Below are 24,697 nucleotides of genomic sequence, written 5' to 3' on the forward strand. Positions count from 1 at the left end.
TTATTATTAATATCTGCATTTTATTAATTGTACTGCATTTGTAACCTTCCACAAATAAGCGTTGCACGTCTGTAATGCCAATGTGTCAAACACAAGGCCCGCAGGCCAGATCAGGTCTGCAACACAATCCTATCCGGCCCGCAAAAATATTTTAATGTTCTAGTAATATAAGCTCATTTCCCAATGCGCTGCACTACAGTCCCCAGGATGCACTGCAACTTAATGTGCTCTGACTCTCCTACCCCAATAATCATCTTTGGGACAGAAGTCAACCTTAATTCTACACAGTTCCACACCACTCGCTTCACCAAACAACTAACTGAAAAATGTTAACTATTGAATTAAAATATAGGTTGTTTTCTCTGGCCCATGGATTTGTTTACATTTTTAATATGGCCCCTTTAGCAGTTGAGTTTGACACTGCTGCTGTAATGCTAATCAAGACTGATCTAGTAAAATTTCTACAATATCTATATGTTTGTGTGTCAGCATCACCAGATATGCATAAGAAAAATATGGAATATGAGCGTTGGCCCACAGTTCCCATATTGGTGCATCCCTACTAAAAAGTAAAAATGAATTCACAAGAAGATCATTAAATAACAGCGGACGCTCCTCATGCACCTGCACACAGATTGCCATCGTATCCCTATGAACTCAGTGACACCATGCAACACAAAACGCAAACATCCTGCTCACACAGAAATCTCCCTCAGCAATTTTCTCACAGATTCCAACAGACTGACGATTTCAGAACTTGTAAAGTTATTAGTAAACCTAAAGATGCACAGTGAGGCCAAAACACCATATTGTGATTACACTGCTGCAAACTGCTACTTCACAGTGCTTGCAACAAGTTCCAGAATTCCTGACGTGATTGAAGGATGAACAAATTAATTTACATTTGTTGACCCGTTAGTGGCTCAGTTGCTAATTCCATCTTCTGTGATGCTTTTACTGTGAATGCCTAGGTCTATTCTATAATAAGGGAAAAAAAAAAAAAAAAAAAAAACCACTGAAGCCCTCTAACCCTCTAACAGCCCCTTTCTTGGTCTTTATATCAAATGTTAATGAGGGCAGTAAGGCAGATCACAAAGACCTCTAAATACACACACACACACACCGTTGTTGACCTCCTGTACTGCGCAGGGCAGTAGTAGATTAGCGGTAATCATACAAGGGAAAATGTGAGAGTCAAACTGCATGACTGACAAGCTAATCCTGCTTAATCCACTGCTGCAACACACACAAACACTTCAAGAGTAACCCAAGTCTCTTGTCTGCTTGTGTGTTGCACTGTCTTATAATCTAATCCAATACATCTTCAGCCTGTAGATCTGATGTACAGCACCAATAAGGAGAAGAACATGGACACACACCAAAACAAAATGCACATAAACAAGTCCATGTATAACATTTCAAAAGCCAAAGCTTCTGAAAATCTCACTCTCATATGCACATATACTATGGGGTCCAAAATTCCACACTTAAAATATGTGATTTTTTTCCCCCATTTAACCTGGAAATGAAAAGAAATTTCTAGATCACTATTCAAATGTAACCACTTTTTTGAATTTATACAAAATTTATACAAAAAGGTCAGATTTATTTTGCATCTTATCCCTTCTACTGAAGCACATGGTCAGATGACTCTCAGGTGAACTTGATCTTTTGTACAAACTTGTGTTTGTCCGTCTATGTCAGCACAGTCACTAAAGCAAAAGGGAAACATCCCAATTCTGAGAAATTCTGAAATTTCTAAGTTTTACTTCATTTTCATGCTGATATGATTTAATTTATAATTATAAAATTTTGAATTGGAAAAGAATGCAATATAGAAGCATTTCACTACACAGTGTGAACCAGCAAGGCAGACAGACCATTGAACGAAATAAGCAGAACATATTCTGCTCACTCGAGCACAGAGCCTCCATCACACTAATAGCCACAGCACAACCTCCATAGAAACACCAGACAACATTTCAGTCTCAGCAGTTGTAAACACTTGAGACACAAACTAGGGATTTTAAACCTCTGTAGTCGTGTGTCATTCTGTAGTCCTTGTTATGCCCATAGTTGGAACTCCAGGTCTAAGCTCAATTTCTCCATGGCCAAAATAAATAGAGTTTTCGAAAAATTGCCTCTATCGCACCCTTAGGTGAACAAAAATGCTCAGAATCCGATATATCTTGTCCGGTGTACTACTTTTCTCCCGTATATCACTGGATATGGAATGATCAGAGTCAAAATAGTAATTTTGTTACATGTAAGCTAAAACTGCTGTGCATCAATTTGATGTGTCCTGAGGACCTGTGCTACCTCGCCGAATTGTCTTACCGTGGCGCATATTCATAATGTAGCTCCCAACATACAATCTCTAGACAGGATATTCTGATAGCTTAAAGCAACTTATAAAAATACTACCAGCATTAAAACTACAAAGCTGAAGTTAGCTTCTTATTCAAATGTTCCCATTACACCTTAAAACCTGTTACTATAACCCAACAGGTGCAAGTACGAAATTGCTACACTATTTAAGGTGGAACAGGTATACCTGCACAATAAAGCTGGCGTTTCAGAAATGTTACCAGCATTTTAAAAATTATTAAGATATTCTGATGGCCTAAATCACTTTAGTGAAGGCAAGTTTGAGTCCATTAAAAAAAAAAACAACAACAACAACAACAACAACAACAACAACATGAAAAACCTTTAAAACACTGAGTTACTACATTGTACTGATTATATGCACATGCTTGGTAGGAACGCTGGACGGCAGCCACATCGCTTTGTGGTTTGTCAGCCTTCTTCAAGGATGACCAGATGAGTAATTGGTGAACACCTCTTTCAATCTGGTCATGTTGAGCAGGGTATCCTGAGTGCAGGTCAGCTTGTAGAGCTACCAGGATGCGATAGAGGCAATTTAAGAAAACTTTTTCTTACAGAGAAATTATTCCCAGAGTTAATTATGTGAGCATACAAGCATGACACTGACTATAAAATGATGGCACAACTTCAGTGGTTGTCTTGCAATTATACTGCACAGGAACTGTAAGTTCATGAAAGCGTCATGCATTTTTAAAAAGACATACTCCAGCATTTTACAACCTAATCCGCAGCATGATACACCATTCCATTAAGGCAATTAATGTACACAACGAAAACAGAAAACTCACTGACTCAACACACTTATAATAGAAGCCCATTAACAGCTGCTCCCACACATGCCCATTTGCTTCTACTATAAATATGTTTCAGGTCAATGAGTTTTCCTTTTCTTTAACTAAATACAGGAAATGTGTCAGAATCATCATCCCTGGCAACTGACTTTATGCTTCAGATATAAATAAATAAATAAAAAAAAATAGTGTTTTTAAGAAAAGGAAAAAAAATAATAAAATAAATAAATATAGATGTATTATAAAGTATTTTATAATGAGACATTATACCACTCAATTTTTAAAGGGATAAATGTTAAATACTGCACAAATTAGAGAGAGGGAGGCATGGAAAGAATCAAAGGAAACTGGCAGCTCGCGTAGACTGGTACCAGGAACATGTTTATGACACAGCATGGGCCTCCGTACGTCAGAGCGAGAGAGAGCGAGAGAGAGCGAGAGAGAGCGAGAGAGAGCGAGAGAGCGCGAGAGAGCGCGAGAGAGCGCGAGAGAGAGAGCGCGAGCGAGAGAGCGAGAGAGCGAGCGAGAGAGCGAGCGAGAGAGAGAGCGAGAGAGAGAGCGAGAGAGCGAGCGAGAGAGAGAGCGAGCGAGAGAGCGAGCGCGAGAGAGAGCGCGAGAGAGAGCGCGAGAGAGAGAGAGCGAGAGAGAGAGCGAGAGAGAGAGCGAGATAATTTCCTGCAATTTGGTCAGACTGCACAATGAACCCATGTCAAGTCATTCCTAAAAACACAGGCTACATTGTCCAGTAGGGGTGTAACTTCAGTCGCGAGGGAATACGATTCAGCAACTTGGATTCACAAGGCAAGAGCGCAGCACAATACTTCCTTAAGGCCTAATTACAATACAGCACAATTGATATTCTTCCATATACAAAGACTGCCAGTTAGGCAGTTGTGTGATTGACTGATTGTTAAGTTTCAAGCTGAGAACACCTATAGTTTCTGCTGAGTCACCACAGCCTACTTCAAGCCACAAGTGCCTCACTACAATAAGTGCTCTGTTCAGCTATCTACCTGTCCTTACAGGGTCCCTGATGGTACACACTAAAAATGCCTACAAAATAATGTCTTATACATGTACATGAATAAACATCACTACTGCAAACTATAGCATGCTTCTCATAATGCTTTGACTGCTGATCTTGCTCTGACAACGTGAACACACTCATCCATTAATAAAACAGACTGTTGCTGCAAATGACAAAGCCTCAGTCCAACAGCAAATATGTTATATGAAACAGAATGAGCATCAAATCTATTTGCTGCTTAATTTGTAAATTTTCTAATGTTGGAGATTAAACTGCTGGTTTGTATTGCAGTTGAAGTGTAACATGTGGTTGAAGCCCCATACCCTGCATTGAATTTAAAAGGGAAAAAGAGGTTACGATCCTGTCTCATGCATCAGTATGGTTAGCTGAGTAGCCCATTTGGTTTAGTGGTTCCACTTCAGCAGCATCTCCTGTCAAAACAATAGTATGATCAAAATTGTGTGCTGTGTGTCTAGGGCAGCATACTAGTACTGTTAACATGTAGCTAGGTACTGGGATTGTGATACGCCTTTGAAATACAACCCCAATTCCAATGAAGTTGGGACATTGTGTAAAACAAATTAAAAACAATACAATGATTTGCTAATCCTTTTCAACCCGTATTCAACTGAATACACTACAAAGACAAGATATTTAATGTTCAAACGGATAAATGTGAAATAATTCCACCTACAAAGCTTCAACAATTAGTGTCCTCAGTTCCCAAACGCCTCCCAAAGGTTTATCCATTTGAACATTAAATATCTTGTCTTTGTAGTAGATTCAATTGAATATAGGTTGAAAAGGATTTGCAAATCATTGTACTCTGTTTATATATATGTTTTACACAGCTCCCCGTGTCTGTGCGGGTTTCTTCCGGGTTCTCCGGTTTCCTCCCACAGTCCTAAGACATGCAGTCAGGCCAATTGGACATGCTAAATTGCCCCTGGGTGTGAGTGGCTATCTGTGTGTCTGTCTGTCCTGTGATGGCCTGGCGACCTGTCCAGGGTGTATCCTGCTGGGATAGGCTCCAGCACCCCCCCACGACCCTGAGGGAGAAGCAGCTTAGAAGATGGATGGATGGATGGACGGACAACGTCCCAACTTTATTGGAATCGGGGCTGTATATTAAAACACACTGGTGAACTAGTAATGTGCCAAAGACCAGAGGTGGCCAATATTGCAAAAATATATAATATTACAAAAAGTTTTCACGGAACACTGTCATAAGTCAAAAAAAAAAAAAAAAAAAAAAAAAAAAAGAAAAGTGTCACATTGTACCTGATACTACTGAAAATAATGATTTGTATTCAACATTTCATACAATGTCACACTAGATCCAACCAATTATGAAAATGCAATTGGTCAAAATACTCCCAGCACACAGTAAAAAAAAACAAAAAAAACTTGTGATTGATTAGAGAGCAAATTTGCACATTTCAGCTTTCTGTAATATCAGAACTACACAGGTCCATGTCAGATTTACATAACAATTAACAAATAATACACTGTGCAACCTTGACTGCAAAACCTTTTAAATGATTATAAATGACCGTACTGCGATCTACAAGCACACACACCGGTCACGTTTCTCCTGGGCCACTGCGTGGTCCGTGACTTTAGTCGTGCAACCTCACCGTAGCTTTTATTCCCTGAAATCCAACTGATAAAGTTGATCAATATTTAAATTATCAATAGCTTTAGCATTCATATTTCCATCTGTGTGATCATTATAATGAGCTGGATCCCACAAGATGTTAGGAGAACATGACAAAATTTGATCAACTGTTACTTAAAGAAAGCAACATTTTAAACATTTAACTACTTAAAGTTATAGCAGATTTTTTTACTAACAGTTAAAGAAACATAACATTTACCCCGCTATCTGAAGCTTTAAAGTGCTTTATTTAGGGTAGAGATAGCAGCCAAACCTGGCTGACCAGGTATGTTTGGTCAACTGTGCTGCTGCTTGGCTGCCGCCAATGGAGGCCTAGCAACAGACAACTAAACAAACAAACAGTCCATTCTGAATGTTCAGGAAAGTAGGTCAGGTGTTAACTAAAACAAACAAGAAACAGTGAAAAAAAAGGAAATTGATTAATCTAAGCACAGGTGTTAAAAAAGGTTATTATGGCAAGGGTCTCCTCCTGACTTGTCTTTTTTCACATTTGTGTGCTTCTGTCTCTCGTCCCCTCTATTTCTCTCTCCCAATTTTTTTCGCCTGTATTTGGGAATGACAGCTGAGCTGCTCACATTAATTGCTCATTGTTAACATCTTCTACAGATGACAAAATGTCACATTAAGTATGGGTATGCATTCCCAGAAAGGCAAGAGTGCCACAGTGTATGCAAAAAAGAATAACAACTGCTACTAATATTAAACTGCTGTGACCCCACCTTCATTAAAAGATGCCATCATGATTTTCTGTACCCTAACTGAAAGAACACCCATTTCAGCACACCTCTCAGATACCACTGAACTGGAGAAGGAGCTTAGCAACAATATACAAGCCCAAAAGCACTGCTACAAACTATTAATGGGACTGGCTTGACAACATTCCAGGGAATATCAAGAGATTCTGAATAAAAGTAAGTGCTCAAAGAAAAGGACATTTGAGCATCTATGTGTGTGGAGCCATAGAGAAAGACAAGATTTGTCTAATGCTAATGCTAAAGCCTTTCATGTGTCCCTGAGCTTAGCCATGGATAAAAGGGCAGTCAGCCACAGTATGGCACTGTAATAGTGATGGCACCAGGACACATGATTCACTTGAGACACAGAAGGATAGGAACACTAATGCAGAAAAGCACTGGAAACCATGTTCAGTTCCAGGGAAACACCCAGCAGACCTGTCAGTAAACACAAACACCTAGGTCCTCTGGTGAATTCTTCAGATCATTTTAACCAAAATGTTAGAAATGTTTAAAAGCTACTACGTAAATACTAGGCCCAAGTTTCCTCTGTGGAAATGCGTTTCCTTTTTGATAATCATTTGCAATATTGCCTATGATGTAACATTAAGAAAGCAGAACAAAATGATCCAGTCAAAAGCAGCTGTCCAGCACTTTAACACAATAGCTCCAGGATGCAAACAACAGAGCATTAACTTCATTAATGCTCATTTTTTAATCGAATTCCAAAATACACTGATATATTTGTAAAATATAATGATACTGAAGTTTATCAATAACACCCAGTACCAGTAAAAAAACGGTAACTCCTACACGCGAGATACAACACTACATGTTAATACAACACTGGAAACACTGGGGTTGATGACAAAAGGCCACAAATGATGCATTAAGGTAGGCTTTCACTTGCTCTGTGAAATCAAAGCCCATTTCTGTTTCTCACGGCAGCACTAATCCAACCAAATCTGTTCATTGTGAGCCAAACAAATGAATCAACCAGTTCACTTGAGTCACTCGCTTACAGAAGTCTGAATATACTGTGTGATTACCAACACAAGCTGTAAAGTTTCATGAGAAAAAGAAAACTACAGCTGTCAACATAATGGTATTACTTTCTATTTAAAATTAAAGCATTTTAGCTATTTTTTAATTTTCAGGAACAACAGACACAGCCAAATATCTGCAGAAAATGTTGCAAAGTAAAACCACTTGCGTTTCTACAACGTTGGCCAACTGCACCCAAGGTCTAAAATTTATTTCACAACAACCCTGTAGCTGTATCTATATATAAAATTGACAGTAGCAGTGTGCGCTAGTTTAGGTAAAACTGTAATGACCATGTTTGCCATTTGGTCTAGAATGTTTTCCTGTGTCTCCTTTATTTCCTGTTACATTACCATGATGGTTAAGCTCATACTTTGAACAGAAATCAAAAGGAAGCAACTGCAAAACCATAACCACAACATGGCAATCTCAGCCATGTTGCTTCTCTCACACACCTGTCCTTCATGGCTCATTCTCTGAGGTTTTGGTTACTTAATGTAGTAACCTTAGCTGCTCTCACCAAGCAACATTATTTCATAACTAGAAATCACAAAACAGATGCCAATTCTATCTTCTAGGTTAAATAAACATAGTTTATTTTCATCTCTCTTGCTCTCTCTCTCTACCCTCTTTCATTTCCTCCCCCTCTTTCTCCACCAGCAGGGCCTTAACTCTGTGTGTGTTTTAAAATCAACCATGCTTATAAGACTCAAATCCATTTTTATGAACTATTGCTCTCAAGCCGTGTTACTGAATGGTTTCTTATTATAGATGCTTCGCAGATACTAGTGGGACCATCACATTTATCACATATTTGTCTGAAAACAATGATCTGAATTTTTTTATCCAAGCACAATTATTTTCCCTAGTTGTTAGCTTTCACAATCATATGTTTGCATGGCAGCAAACAGAATTTGAACCATGTGCATTTTTATCTATTGAGTTGAAGCAAATGTGAATGAAATCAGAAAAGATAGAGATGCATCATGGGTTGTGGTTAAAACAACAAGAGTTCTGAACGGAGCTCCAACACATTTAGAGGGCAGCAGTAAGCAATGTTTGTTTATTTGAGGTGGAGCTGTTTCTGTCATCAGTTGGGAGCAGGTAAGGAGAAAGACATCTAAGACATTAGACAGGTTGACTACTTTAAGCTTATACATAGTCACATACAATGGACAAAAAAAATGAAAAGATAATTAAATTCATATTCAGAATTGTTTATAAAAGGAATTAACTGTCAGTTAGAATTTTATGATCGTGACAGGCCAGCAGTAGACTGAAAAACAGAGACCCTAAAAAGGTCAGACTCAGTTCCAGGTAGGTAAATTGTACTTTGGGCTGTGCACAAACATAACTTCAAACTTCGTCCGTTTTTCAGATCAGAAGAAACAATGAGAAACTGAATATAAATCTAGATTTAAAGTTGTAAAATGAAGCCATGCTACAATGTGACATTAAAAAGGAACTCAAGAAGACAAGAAAAGCAAACAATGGTGCAGGAGCTGCGGCTCACAGAAATGCCAAAAATCAATAGCTTCAGGCACTCCGTGTATAAGCTGACCTGTTTACCCAATTGTGCTTCTAAATTATGCAGTTGCTTCCATAAATGCTGTCTATAGTCAGGTGACTGCAGATTCCATACTGTGCCGCCCACCTTGACTAACCCAAATCTTTTACTCTCATTTGTGAGTGCTGTGATTTTTCAAGCTGGATTTAATGGCTGAGGCTACAACCACAAACATTATTAGACTTCTTCGAGATATTTATATATTTTAACCACACTGTAGAGAATAACAAACCTTAAAGAATGAGCTGAACTGTATTGCCCTGTTCTTCTCTCAGAAAGATATAATATAGCAATGGTGTATGACACCAACACTAGATTCTGTCATAACATTTTTTCTAAATAGTTTCATATTAGTTTTTAAATAATGTGTTTGTTACTTATGTGAGTCATGCAACAGTACAATAAAAAAAAGATAATTAGGAATTCATTATAATTAGAAAACAAAGTCTACAGCCCAAAACTGCTGAGGTTGCTATCAGAGCATGGACAGTATACATGCTGTGTGTTTTGGTACTGTTCTTTGATTAAGAGCAGCACTAAGAACTGGCTTGTCATTCTCAGTGACTCCCAACTGAGGTTTTAGATTCACATTTTTCAATCAGAAATGAATCTGCCCGAGTCAAGTATAAATGTATTCTTACAAGAAACACAAAAATCTCTCAAACGAAGACAGTACAATTATAAAAGATAGAAAACTTTGATGGAAATAGAGGTCATCTTCCTTGAAGGAACACCTGAGAGTTTTGTTCTGCAGAACCTTTTTAAAAGTTCCACAAGCACACTATATGATAGAATTGGCACAAACTGGAGTGAATATGTATAATGATGGGCATAAGCAACAATACACAACAGCTATAATCATGCTCAATTAAGTGTACAATTTTTTTTAAGGATCTAGGTGGTCTCCCCCTTGCTACACACATAGGGATAGCATGCCCAGAGAGGGCAATGAAGGGTCAGATATGACTTAATAACTATTGTGACTGAAAACAGCACAAAATCCCAGTCACAAGGGAAAGTACATCTACGTGCACCATCAGTATCTCTTCTCATCAGTCTGGGGCTGTTATACTCATAACCTACAGGATTAGAGGGGAATGTCTGAAGCAGGACACCAAAGGACGTGCATTTTTTCAGCAAGATACAAATTAAAGCAGTGACCTACAGCACTGGTTGGCTCCCCTTCTCAGGCAGGAGTCACATCTGATCCAATCTCATCTATACACACACACCACAGTCACTGTCTACCAACTAGTCAAAGTTAAAGTGAACTTTACTGACATTCAGACTAGATAACAAAGAGTGCACAACTGAACAAAACTGCATTTCTCCAACTCAAATGTGCAAAATATAACAAATAAAAGCATGTAGACATATTAGACAGCATAGACAAGCATAAAACATATGTATAGGGAAACATTTATATATAAGAATTGCTCTATACAACATGCAAAACTGCATGTTGTATAGAAACATACTGCACATTGATCTCAGTGAAGGTATTATTGCTCAGTTTAACAGAAAATATAAACTAGACACTGGTGAATAATGCTCAAGTGATAAGACCATTGAAAATACTGCTAAGAAAATAGCTGCATTTTTAAGACATGAGTAGATACGAGTTCCACTAAAGGTGCTCAGGACAGTCTGTATGTATGTTCAGGAGTTCAACAGTCCTGATAGGCCAGTTTGTTGTGTATTGTAAGAGGGAGCTGAATAGTCTGATGGGCTGTGGGAAGAAGTGTTTTTTTTTTTGTTTTTTTTTTAGCCTGGCTAAGCATGATGCTTGAGAAGATGTGCCTAATCTTTTTTGCGAAGGGTTGGTGTGGCTGCCGATTTTCATTCCACATGAAAGCAGGAGCACACCTGATTCCACTTGTTTAATCAGTCAGTCCAAGTCAAGAACATCTGATCAGGTGAGCTTCTGGTTTGTTGGAATGAAAATCTGCAGAGACACAGCACCCCTGCTCTAAAGCAACAAAAGAGCTTCAGCCGGATCATCTCTGCCCTGGCACTGACCACTCTAGTTCTACAGTTACACTATACTGCCAAAAGTATTCCCTCATCTGCCGCATATGAACTTGAGTGACATCCCATTCTTAACCCATAGGGTTTAATATGATGTCGGCCCACCCTTTGCAGCTATAACAGCTTCAACTCTTCTGGGTAGGCTTTCCACAAGATTTAGTAGTGTGTTTATGGGAATTTTTGACCATTCTTCCAGAAGTGCATTTGTGAGGTCAGACACTGATGGTGGACGAGAAGGCCTGGCTCACAGTCTCTGCTCTAATTCATCCAAAGGTGTTCTATTGGGTTGAGGTCAGGACTCCGTGCAGGCCAGTCAAGTTCTTCCACACCAAACTCACTCATCCATGCCTTTATAGACCTTGCTTTGTGCAAGGGTGTGCAGTCATGCTGGAATAGGAAGGGGCCGTCTCCAAACTGTTCCCACAAAGTTGGGAGCATGAAATTGCCCAAACTCCCTTGGTCTGCTGAAGCATTAAGAGTTCCTTTCACTGGAAACAAGAGGCCAAGCCCAACTCCTGAAAAACAACCACATACCATAATCCCTCCTCCACCAAACTTTACATTGGCACAAAGCAGTCAGACAAGTACCATTCTCCTGGCAACTGGAAATCCCAGACTCGTCCATCGGATTGCCAGACAGAGAAGCACGATTCATCACTCCAGAGAACACATCCGCACTGCTCTAGAGTCCAGCAGTGGCGCTTTACACCACTGTATTTGACGCTTTGCATTGCACTTGGTGATGCAAGGCTTGGATTCAGCCTCTTGGCCATGGAAGGTCTCTACACACTGTTCTTGAGCTAAACTGAAGGCCAAATGAAGTTTGGAGGTCTGTAGCGATTGACTGCAGAAAGTTGATCAGCAGATCAAAGTTGAAAGCATCTGCTCATCCCACCCAGTCATTTTACATGGCTTACCACTTCGTGGCTGAGTTGCTGTCATTCCCAATTGCTTCCACTTTGTTATAATACCACTAACAGTTGACTGTGGAACATTTAGTAGTGAGGAAATTTCACGACCGGACTTGTTGCACAGTTGGCATCCTATCACAGTACCACAGTGGAATTCACTGAGCTCCTAAGAGTGATCCATTCTTTCACAAATGTTTGTAGAAGCAGTCTGCATGCCTAGGTGCTTGGTTTTATACACATGTGGCCATGGAGGTGATTAGAACACTTGAAGTCAATTATTTGGATGGGTGAGTGAATACTTTTGGCAATATAGTGTATCTTAAGATCTGTCAGTTGTGGAATTTCTGAACAGATGAATAACAGCATGACATAACAGAATTTCAAGTACAATAAAAACACTCAAAGCAAATACTGATAAAGTAAAGCACATGATGTCACTACGTAAAGTTTAGGGGGAAAAAAGAAAAAAAGAAAAAAAAAAAAAAAAAAAAAAAAAAATCACATAACTGCGCACACTTAAAAATTCAACTGACAAATCCTACACTTCAAGATTTCTCCTAACACCCTATTTGACAAAGCAGGATTTCTCAGTTTAGCCAGATCATTTCATGCTGAAGTCAAGCATATGCAATAGCAAAACAGCTAAGGAACATTCATATTGGACAGTTCTCATCTTTGAGCTTGTTATCTGGCTAACTGAGGAATCCTGCTTTATGGAGTGCCTAAATAAAATATGCCCCTTTATGTGAAGAGTTTAATTCCAAAATGGTTGTATATCCATTTGTAATACGGCAAGATTTGACGAGTAACAGCTGACACACACACTTTATTTCTCTAATAAATGTGATACTACTCATAATGTAACACTACATTGTTTGTATGGGCAAAACCCACCCCATACAACTTATATGGTGCAAAAAGTACATTTAATGCAATGTATTAAATACACTATGTCCCTAACCTTATGTTCACTATATCAGAGTTATCCGGTCCTAGTAACCCTATGCTCCGCACATTTTTGTGGACTTCCCACTGTACACACTTAACCCAGCAAACAAGGTGCATGTTTCATTAATTATTGAGTTGAATCAGGTGGGCTCGATGAGACAAAGCACAAACAATGTGCATAATGATGGGTCACCAGGACTGGACTGGGAACCCCTGCTCTACATCCAAGATTTAAGAGCTCATGTTTAAACCAGCAGCAATAACCTTCAGCCTGTTGAACCACATTCTAAACACACTCTACTGCACTTGATCCATCAAAAGCCACGCATATATTCGTTCCAACTCTGTACAGCACCACCTGGCTTAACTAATGAGCTCACCTCATTTGGGAAGACAGGCGTCACTGAGGGAAATACCTGCACACAACGTGCCTCTTGACAGGTCATGCTGAGGGCAACTCTGTTTACCTGATGTAGTACAAAAATGTATTGGTGTTTTCTTCCAAACAGATCTCAGCTCATAAGCCATGCATGTAAATAAACAGTAGACCTACATGTGTGTGACTAAGACTAATTTGTGGATCAAGTACTATAGTTCTGGGCTGTCAGAAAGCTGACTATTTACAGCAATCCCTTGTGCTCTGTTTTCTGAGGTTTACAATACTTGACAGCAGGAATTTGATATGCTACGCACTTGATATGCTACAGGACGACATAGTTTGCAGTAAAGTGCCAGCCCTCTGCGTCTGGGTGTGGTTCATGGCCAAAAGGTCATTTGTTTGTTGTAAAGGACACTGTTATAAAAAGGCTATTGCAAGGACGACTGATTTACATAAATGAGCACAGTGACTATATAAACATGTAATCAATCCTGAGTTACTCCTACACTTGTATGGTGTATTGTTTTTTTTTTTTTTTGAGAGCATTCCATCCTGTCTTTCCCTGTAAAAATAAAGGAGCACTGACTTTACAACCAAACATGAAAAGTACAGATAAAGCCTGCATACTGTCTACAACCTCTCTATGAGACACTGGATGGGTTTCATTATACAGGGATGTCAAACGCCAGGTGTGTTTGTGGCTCTATGGTAACCTTGTGTGGGGGAATATCAGTTTTCTTTAGATGAGGAGACGGGGAGATAGTATAACACATTGCTGTCCTCCAAAGAGGGTGAACTGCCTAGCCTTAGTCACTGCTCCCAGACTATGATGTAACAGACTTCCCTTTTCCAAGACTAACCACAAACACAATCTTTGGGAGGTTTTACAGCTAGATGCACAACCCACACTGAACTATTTTCAATTTTAAGGCTAGCGTGATAAAATGGAGGTGTGCCAACTGACAGTGTGCAGGTCTACCAGTGGAAAAGCTGATTTTTAAAAGGGTGATTCTAGTGGTTTTGGCATCAGCACTTCCATGCCAGACCTAAACGTGCCGAGTGTATCACTACTGACCCAAACGTGCGATGCTGGTGTCTATTGACTTCTGCTCATTTGTTGTTAACTACACATCAACTATGCATATCATTACTTTTCTCACTCATGAGACTCCTACCAAATTTAGAGAACTTTTAGAAGTCTGCAGTGCGGTTCACTCAGCACCTCCTATAAAGGGTTACAGCTGTTACGTTTCTCGGATGGAGCCCACATGATCTTATGAGGCAAACCCAAAACTTCACTGGCCTCCCAGCACACTTCACACTGCTGCAACAACTTCCTCATTAGCCAAGTCAGAGCACGTAGCTTCACAGAGAAGCAAGAAAGAAAGCGCAGAAAAAAAACCGAGGCTCCACTCGCCTGGCTTATGAAAACACTTGCTAGCAACAAGTACGAGTTTCGATGCTAAATGGACTGAAAGAGGTACTTTTGCCGGTAATAACGAACTTAATGCTAACTGGCGGCTACAGTCTTAGCTTACACACACACTCATATATATACATCCATCCATCCATCCATTTTCTACATATATATGTAATTTAATGTATGTATCACACTAGGCAACCGGACAAGTAAGCTTAGCCCTTTAGGATCAGTGCTGTGTGGGGCGAACTGCTCCAACATGACAGAAGCGGGTAACCTGTACAAGGCTGAAGTTGGTTTCCTATTCGAAATTTCCCGTTCCACCTTAAATGGTGCAGCAGTTCTGTTCTGGCGCTTCAGGCCTGAGGCGCCAGAATGTCAATGGTGCACTGCTTAAGGTGGAACGGGAAATTTCGGAAGAGAAGCTGACTTCAGCTTCTTGGAACCTGTGGGAAAACACCTAGCTAGTTATATAACCCACCGCAGGAATGAGGAAAAATACTTACAAATTTCTTCTTCTCATTTCCGTCCTCGTAAGTTTTCTTCGGCTTTTTCTCTTTGCCACTTTTCGACGATGAGGCAGCGGCAGCCGGCGCTGAATTCCCAGAGTTAGGAGGATCCATGATAAATCTAATCCAAAAAGAAAGTGCTATCCAACGCTCAAGTTAAGTTAAACGGCTAACTTAGGTTTGCGTTACAGTCAGTTTAACTGTTTCCTCCGCTTCCTCCCTCCAACACGGGCTGCTAGCAAAATCACTAACTACTCGCGGCCTGAATGCTAACCCAGCAGAGACCCCAGTCAGGCTCCCCACATAAAGAAAAAGGGAGGGAAATTTGAACAGGAGCCCCAAAAAGTCGAACCACGAAGGACTGCTGTTATTTTAAACCTCTTCTTTTCAACGCAGTTCACCACAGTATAAACACACACTTTACACGTCGCCCAGCTACTGAACCGCCCCGGTTGGGCTAACGTTCACCACTTGTAGGTTAGTAACTACAGCAACAGCTCTCCAGACGCCGCCTGTCCGCTCCCTACAAACCCGGAACTTCACCGGCCCGTCACTGTAACATCCACTGGACCGTAAGCCCATCAGCGAAGGTCACGACGCGGACATTTTAACTTTATTCCCCGTAAAAAGTTTCCTCAAGAGGCCGTGTTTACTGAAGAGCAGCAGCAGCAGCGCGGCTCAACTCGTCTCTTCCTGTCTCTCTCTGGCAGGTTAGCAGCGCGAGGGCGGGGCTACGCGCGAGGGCCTCACCTGAGTGTCCGTGCGCGTGGAAGCGTGTTTCACGTTTATAAACTAGTTTACAGCACCACGCTCTTTAAAGCATGGTTCTCCAAGGGTTCTGCAGTCAAATCAATGGCTCATAAGTTCTACACACAAACCATTTCGTGCTTAAATGGCTCTTCAATGCAGAACGTGTTTTGTGTGGTTCTGTATAGAACCTTTTTAAAATGGTTCTACATAGCAGCAAAAAGGGTTCATCTATCGTTACAACAATTCCAGAACCCTTGATAATAAGGTTCTACAACACATGCCCCACCAACCTGAAGAACCGTTTCAGCATGAAATGGTTCTAAATAGAAACCATGGCTCTAAACAGCCGCGACCCTGAGGGAGAAGTGGCTTAGAAGATGGACGGATGGGCTCTAAACAGAACCGTCGTTTTTACTAAAGAGCCACTGAAGAACCCTCTTTTTAAGAGCGTGGTTTATCGGAGATTTAATGCTTCCTAGGCTTCACACTGCTCTTAAATACAGCATGTGTCCGAGCAATGTCAGTCCACAAGCTGCCCTTACAGCGTTAATTATGGTTTAACTGACCACACGTTTCGAGCTGTTCGTAATATAAAGGGCTGGTACATTCAGGCGTTTCACATTAAACGTCGTGTAAACCCGCAGAATCTGTAATTATGTGCAGACTGGAGACCCCGCTTGATGACAGTTGGGTTTTTTTTTTTACCGGAGAGCTCCACCATGTGTTGAGAAAAGGAACAGCAACCCGAGTGTCAGGTTCAAAGGCTAAGAGCCAGACGTCGAAGAGGAATTCCACCGATTTTTGAAACAAAATTTCTTCAAAATTCAATTTTTGAGATGCAAACAAAGTCACCCCGCCCTGACTGACTTTGAACATGGAAATGGTGCACTGGAGAGAAAGCTACAGACTCAGATTTGCTTACGGTGGTGGCGATAGGAACCAGGGATCGCAAAGACCACAGCACAATTCTGCCATTTTACTTACCATCCAATCCATTAAGTGAACCTACACGTCCTCTGAGTTTTCATATGTGATGTCGATAATGGTAAAAGAAAATCTGGACAGCTTTGCTTGTGCTCACATCTCTCCCTTTTAGAGCATTAGTGTTTTAGACCATGGGTGCCCAAACCTTTGTTATAAGGGGTCAGTTGTGGTAGGCTGAGGGCCAAGAACACTACACAATATAAAAAGGTAGGTTGGTTTCAAATCAAGGCTTTGAAAATGTGTTTTACACATATTACATTTTGTTACCAAAAGTCCTGCACAAGTCGGTGAGACGGAAACTCTGAGTGACTCTTTGGTTTATGCCTTATGTGCCTTTCATGAACCAGTCTGCTATGGGTTTAGAAATATGTTTCGGGCCAAAAGCTTATCTCAGAACTATCATTAAACAGTGTCCTGGGTATCAGATAATGGATTCATAACCGTTTAATGTCATAACTTTGTGTTGCTGCTTTTAGAGGCATTGACCTCTTCAGTTTCTCCAGTTCCTGTCATCACCTCTGTAAATGATTTTGATTCAGTAGGCTTCTCTAGAATGGAGCACTTCAAATCAAACCACTCTGAATGACTTTGTTTACAAACGGAGTCTGCTTTTTCTTTCTCAGTCCCATTTTAGTCCTTCACAGTTTGGTCATTTTTGTGCCTAATTTCATTCTGTTCTGTTTGTGACAGCAGCACCTGGATGGCTTTGCTTTTGCTTGCGTCTCTTGCTTTTCAAGCTTTAGTGTTTTATTCTAGACCAAGTGTACCCAAATGTTTGTCTAAGGGGGCTAAAAGGCCATGTTTGTGGTGGGGCAAGAGCCAAAAAGACGAGACAATATACAAATAAAAGGTAAGCAGGTTTCAAATCAAGTGTTTTAACGTTATGCAACATTTTGTTGCAAAATACTGTCAAAATATCATTTTGATAAGTTATTAAAGGTATTACCAATCTGTTTGTTCTCTGATTAGGTAAGAGGGTGGGGTTAGGGTGACTTTCCAAATAAAAAGCCCTCATAGGCCAAGTTTGGCTTATGGGCCATATTTTGGGTAGCCCTGTTTTAGTCCAAAAAGAGGCAAATTGCATCTAACAGGCTTCCTAGTCTGGCAGATGCTGGATAAATTAAGAAATGTTACTGCAGGGAACTCAGCTGCAGCAAGTTTTTCCACATGATTTGTCTTTTGGCAGCTAGTTTTGCTTCTACTTTGCTTCCCTCACACTGTTTCACTGAAAGATGGTTTAGGCTACTCTCCTTTACTTCTCTTTAAAATGACACATCCATAAGACTGAAGCAGTATAATTTCTGAAGCCTAACTCAAAACTGAAGCCCACTGCATAGCTCAACTCACATTTTTGACTTAATTTAAAACTTTGAAGAGCCGTACAAGAAATCCTGCTGACTTCTGCCTATACTCGCTTTATTTGGTCAAGTGTAGAATTACAAGTCAGCGGATACTTAAGCCTGTCAGAAAGAGATAGTTTTGGCACACCAGTCATATTTTAGAGCTGTGCGAAAGCCACTGTCACTCTGCTCATGCAAATTCAATGCCATATCGTCCATAACAGTCTCTTCTTGGAAAATGTGCTGACTCAACCCAGTTTTATTTTGGTCGCCTTCCAGCTGATGCGATTAAGTATTATCATTGCTTCTGCACTCATTTCCATTTACATTTACACGCTCCCGCATCCGCCCACGTCTGCGCACATGCGCAACAGTGTGTGTTTGCTCTCTGACGCACTGGTGCACCTCTAAGCGCTCTTCTCTCAGCAGGTAGCAATGAAAGCTTCATTATCACCATTTAGCCATTCACATTAGCAGCTCTTTGGTTGATGCAAAAATAGATACCCCTCACACACAGACACACAAACCCACACATGCATGTTTGTATTACTATCTGTGTAGGGTATGCACATTGACTTGTGCACCTGAATGATGATTTGTTTTTTGAATGACGTTTGTTTTTCAATTGTACAAATAAAAATTGCCTTTAAAAACATGCATTCATTTTTTTGGGGGGGGGGGCTTCAATCAAATGTCCCCACAACAACAAATGTTTCCCTGTCATTCACCCCGGGGCCATTTGACCTGTACAAACACACATACACACTCTACAACAACAGTAATGTTCTTAAGCATGGCTGATCACTGACTGGCTGCACGCCACTGCTAATATAAGGCCAGTCAAAGGGCATTCAGACATTTTTAATAAGGTCCATTATAATAGTTATGGCCGTTTAAGCACGCTCCATTGCTCCCTATCCCTGGAATTTGTTGAAAATGCTACCAAAGAAAGTGGCATGACAATGAGTCCTGCCCTCACATTTTGGAAATGGCACCACCTCTTATCTTTTTTCTTTCTGTCCCCTGGGGCCCTTTTTTGGCACATCACACCTGCTTTCCAGTACGTGCACTGCTAAGCTGGAGGCGGATTAGAGCGGATAGAGTGATCTCTATCAGGGCATGGCGCCTTGTGTTGTATAGGAGCCAGGAACACCAAGATATGCCCAACTAATCTCCCCCCAGCATATGCACATCTTCATCAGAGCCACGTACATCACTGCAAAGACACTGTAATTAAAAAAGAAGACGACCAAGGCTTTTAAGTGAGAGTGCACTCCACATGATTTGGGGTGTGAACCAGTGATAAGCTCATCCATGATCTGTGTTGTCAGGAGAAAGATTAAAATAATTCTTCATGCTTTCATCTTCTTCACATAATCACCAGTAAGCACTGGGAATCACTCCACAGCAAAATCGCCAGTGCTAAATGAACACCTGCAGTGGACATTTAAAAACAAGGCAGTTTCTCTCATCTCAGATTTGTACTGTGGGTGTGTCTCAGGCGATTTCTCACTATCTAGTGAGCTCTCTACACAGCCAGCAGTTCAAGTCTTCAAGTGTACGTCCCTGACAAGAAAGCTGTCTCAATTTTGGATATGTTAAATATAATAAATACTTACATAAGTAAATAAATATCTTCTTTTGTCCAAATACACAACATCATATTGTCAGCTGCCCTTTACAATGTGTTACAATTGCATGACAAATCAACCAATAGAAATGATCCAGAATAACATCGAAAAGTTTTGTCCTTCTCTTGTAAAGTTAATAATTTGGAGATACAAGTTTTGTGGTGACAGCAATGATATGTATCCTCTTTCAATAAGTCAACCGTACAATTTTTAGGAAAACTCTCAAAAGGTTTAATTCAGTGTGGTGGACAGAGGGCATGCAGCAAGCAGCAAAGTCATCTTCAAATCATTGCTGTCCAATAAAAAAAAGAAAAAAAAACAGGAAAAAACATGTACCTCAATTTTAACACTTTTATTTTTCATTCATTCGAACACGGCAGCTGTCCTTTACAGTGTGTGATTTCATGATGGATGGACCAAATGATTGCTTGATATACATTAAAATGTTTTTGACTTCTCCTCTAAAGCTACTATTTTGGAGGTTTTAAAGATATTTTGGAAACACATTTGAAAAAAGTGTATAAAGAACTTGCTCTGTCACTTTAGCTAGTCAGTGCTGAATTGTTACGCTCCACTTGCAACTGGTGATCATAAAGCTACATCTTTAACATAACATTTTACATCTTTAACATAACACTTTGATGAATGCTACATCGATGCTGGTGGCTGCAGTTAGTTCATGGGACATTATTAAGACATAAAAAAAACCGCCCACACTGTAAAAAGTGGCTTGTCGGATCTACCTAAAAAATATTTGTGTGGTAAAAAACAATTAAACTAGTTTTATTCAACTTTTATTCAACAAACTACACTGTGTGAAAGAATTGTTCATTCAGTGTATTTATTTGGGTTGAATGGAACTAGTTAATGCCCTGCGATGGACTGGCGACCTGTCCAGGGTGTGTCCTGCCTTCCGCCCGAAGACTGCTGGGATAAGCTCCAGCACCCCCCCCATGACCCTGACAGAGAAATGGCTTAGAAAATGGATGGATGGATGGATGGATGGAACTAGTTAATTTACTTGTTATTACATGAAGTATTTCTTAGGTAGATCTGATGAGCCACTTTTTACAGTGTATTAGGACACTCTAGTAATTGATGACATCATCAATTGTTCATCTCCCCTGCATAATAAGATTCACTATAGCTTTCAACATGATCCTGAGAACCTAGTGCTGACTGTAAGCTAACATGTATTTAGCTTGACATTTTAAACAGCCTGAGGCGACAGAGCCAGCTCACAGGCTGATGTTCAAATACCATGAATGTGTTAAAAACTGTAAAATGACCACTGACATAACAGAAATTGGAAAAAAAACTTTTAAGACCAAAAAAAAAACAAGTAAAATACCTTACATATGTTAAAATAACTTAAGACAATAAGTGAAGATAATATTGCCACATGCTGCATTGCTTCCATCCACCATCTTGAATGCTGCCTCATTATGTGATGTGATTATTTTCTAAATAGTTTAAATAAGTGGGCAGAGGTATAATATGTAATAATCAACAAATCAATTACACTTAAAATGCCACCTAAGTAGACCTCTCAGTAGGTATTGAGACACACTCTCCAAGGGTTCTTTAGCACAGGGAATGGTTCCATTTACAGCCATAAGTTAAATGGTGAACCATTTCGTGTTTAAATGGTTCTTTGCACGATGAAATGGATCTTCAGTTTGATGGAGAATGTGTTGTATATGGCGAAGAAAAGGTTCTATGTAGTACCACAAAGGGCTCTGCTATCGTCACAAGCTTGACACCATAACAACAGTTCACTTTTTGGTGGTATACAGAATCATACACAGTATATTCTACCATTTCACCATTCAAAGAACCATTGAAGTGTGGTATGGTTCCACAACAGAGCTCATGGTTCTGAAAGGACCATTCCATTTACCAAAGCACCCTCGGGGAACCATCTTCTTGAGGAGTGTAGGTGTTGGTTCCACACTCGTGGGGGTGCTATGCTCTCCATGGAGAGTCCTGAATGAAGGCTGCAGGACTATAGTACAGGTAAGGTTTAATGAGGGGTTTACACCATACAGGGGAACACTGTGTGTTACACCGCGCAGACCACACAGGAGAACAGTTCATGGACACACATAGCCTGGCGTTATAGTGCAGTCCTAACAAGCGTCCGTTCACTTCTAGGATAAACAAACGGCTGAAGAAGAGCGTCAGTCTGAACCCTTGACCTCGCGCCGCCCAGTGGCCGTTTACAACGCGCTCGCCATCGCGCGTCCCGCTCCGTTCACAGCCCGTCATCCGCCCCTCCGCCGCCTTACTTGTAGGAGCTGCGGGCCTCGCGCAGGGAGCGGTCGTAAGGCATGGAAGCAAAGAAGGAGTTGCGGAGCTGGCAGTTGATGAAGAGCACGATGAGGAGCACGAGCAGGAAGAGCACGAGGCACATCACCACGTACGTGGCCAGGTCCGGTTTGCTGAGCTCGCCCTCGCGCAGGCCGCCCGCGCCTCCTCCTCCTGCTCCTCCTCCGCCTCCGCCGCCGCCGCCGCGCCCCGAGGGCTTCAGCAGCGCAGACACGCTCACGGGCGCGTGCAGGGAGACGTCGAGCGGCGGCGGCGCGTGCGTGTGGCTCATCGCGTCCAAGCCGCGCGCCGCCGCCGTGGAGTTGAGCAGCACTTGGCGCAGCATGAGCGCGAGCGGCGTCAGGCTGGAAAAGAGACGAAGAGCGCGTGAGTACAAACACACAGAGGGACAGGAGACAGAGCACAGGCTCCCACACACACACACACACACCAGCGGGAGGGATGAGTAATGAAACATCAGGAAAAAGACTGCGGTGAGAAGTGTTCTGAGAAGAATGAGAATGAAGAAGTAAGAATGAACGTCAAAGGATGAATTCTGCTGTAAAATAAGCTGATTTGAAAAAGAGGAAAATAACATAAATTATCAAATAAATCTGGACAAATTCGCAAAAAAGTGCTGCTGTTCTCCGTTTCCCTGTGAGTTGACAGCATTCCAGCTTGTGTGTTTGTGTGTGTATAGGTGTGTGTGTGTGTGTGTTTGTGTGTGTATAGGTGTGTGTGTGTGTGTGTGTGTGTGTGTGTGTGTGTGTGTGTGTGTATATATATATATATATATATATATATATATATATACAGGCACATCCGTGTGCTCAGTTGGATACGACACATTTCGGCTTACTTTTAACGCAGAATGTGTTCAATTAGAAAACAAACTGACAGAAAAGGCGTTCAATAACTTAGTGTACTGTTATTTAATAAACACACTCACACTATATGTATATTTTAAGCAAGGTTAAGCTGCTAAATCCCTCCAGGAGCGCAGAGAACTGTAACCCATAAGAAGCGCATTCACACAAACGCAGCGCCTCTCGCGCTGGGCAGGTTCTCTGCTGTTCTCTCAGCTTTACTCCGCGCTCGGCGTGGTCTGCACTGCTTATTTCAACTCACTTTCTGTGCGTGGTGGCCAGCTGAGCGGTGACGAGCAGCGCATTTCACGAACACCTCCTCTTCCCTCCTTCACTGCCTCCTCGCGGAATGAAGCTCCAGACGGCCGCGGCAGCAGTTTTTGCCCATAGCCTCCCCGCGCGCGCAGCGCACGGCGCGCTCTCAGCGGCTCGTCGGTGTGGACCCCCGAGCACCCCCCGTGTTCTGATCGCCTGCGTTCTCCTAGAATCTTCTCAGCGCCTCGAAGCGACGGCACGCGCGAGAAACACTGCGCTCGCGTTCAGGTTTGCGTGGTTGACGCGCTTCACGCGGAGCTCGAGCGCTCGGAGCTGTTGGTCGCCTTCGTCTCGAGACCATCCTGCGCTTTCTGCCGCCTTTTCATCTCCAGGGAAACGTCGATGCGCCTCGTGCGCAGCTCCGTCATCGCCAGACACCGCAGACGGTCACATCGATCCGGACCCGTCGAGAGGAGGAGAGGAAAAAGAAGAAAAGAGAGGAAAAAAACAACTATTCGTCACCGCGTCGCACGCGCTCTCCGTGTCCTCCTCGCCGCGCCTGGACACTGTGCGGAGAGCGCGCAGGGAGGGAGAGGAGAAGGAGAGAAGGAGGAGGAGGAGGAGGAGGAGGAGGAGGAGAGGGGATTGGAGAGGAGGAGGAGAGAAGGAGGAGGCTGTGTAGAGGCGGCGTGTGACGCGCTTCCCCTTTTTCCTCGAGACAGGCTCTTTAATTCGAGAGTAAGTGAGTAAGAGTGTCAGGCCAGTGCGGAATGTCTCGGTGAGATTTCAGAAGGACGCAGAGAGAATCAGACAGTTGAAGGGTCAGCGCGAGGCTGCAGGTGTGAGCCGGGCTGACTGCTGGAGAGAAGTTCCGCAGGTTCCCTGTAATCACAGCTGAAGAGCAGCTGACTTTGTTTCCATAAAGCTGAAATGAAAAGACTGAAACATTAAATAAAAGCCTGTTTGAGTCCTGAGTCTGCGGCGCAGTCCCTCTTCTGTCTGTCCTTGTGGTTTTTGTGTTGACTCACACTGCTCCTGTGTTCTCGTGTTTCTTGTGCGTTCTCATGCTTCTTGTGGTTCTTATGTGCTCTTGGGATTCTCATGGATGTTTTGTGTACGTGTGGTTCTTGTATGCTCTCA

General features: G+C 41.7%; 2 protein-coding genes across 3 annotated transcripts in view; both read right to left on the minus strand.

Annotated features, from left to right (window-relative positions):
* LOC108438825 (protein diaphanous homolog 1) overlaps positions 1-16,150 on the minus strand; it is a 141,181-nt gene extending 125,031 nt beyond the window's left edge. For both annotated transcript variants that reach the window (XM_017716898.2, XM_017716897.2), the window contains exon 1: positions 15,422-16,150. In XM_017716898.2, coding sequence (XP_017572387.1) covers positions 15,422-15,538 — 117 coding nt within the window. In that variant the 5' untranslated portion in view covers positions 15,539-16,150. The remainder of the gene's footprint in view (positions 1-15,421) is intronic.
* Positions 16,151-22,135: 5,985 nt separating this feature from the next.
* Positions 22,136-23,922, minus strand: LOC108438846 (small integral membrane protein 32-like). Its single transcript, XM_017716921.2, has 2 exons — positions 23,565-23,922; positions 22,136-22,801 (listed from the first exon to the last, which is right to left on the minus strand). The coding sequence occupies exon 2, from the start codon at positions 22,780-22,782 to the stop codon at positions 22,414-22,416; it is 369 nt and encodes a 122-aa protein (XP_017572410.1). The 5' UTR covers positions 22,783-22,801; positions 23,565-23,922; the 3' UTR covers positions 22,136-22,413.
* Positions 23,923-24,697: the final 775 nt, after the last annotated feature.

This window comes from Pygocentrus nattereri, chromosome 11 (assembly GCF_015220715.1).
Source record: "Pygocentrus nattereri isolate fPygNat1 chromosome 11, fPygNat1.pri, whole genome shotgun sequence".
Classification (NCBI taxonomy): Eukaryota; Metazoa; Chordata; class Actinopteri; order Characiformes; family Serrasalmidae; genus Pygocentrus; species Pygocentrus nattereri.

Coding starts and splice junctions, on each gene's coding strand:
- LOC108438846 (XM_017716921.2), bottom strand. CDS start 22,782: ATGCTGCGCCAAGTGCTGCTCAACTCCACGGCGGCGGCGCGCGGCTTG.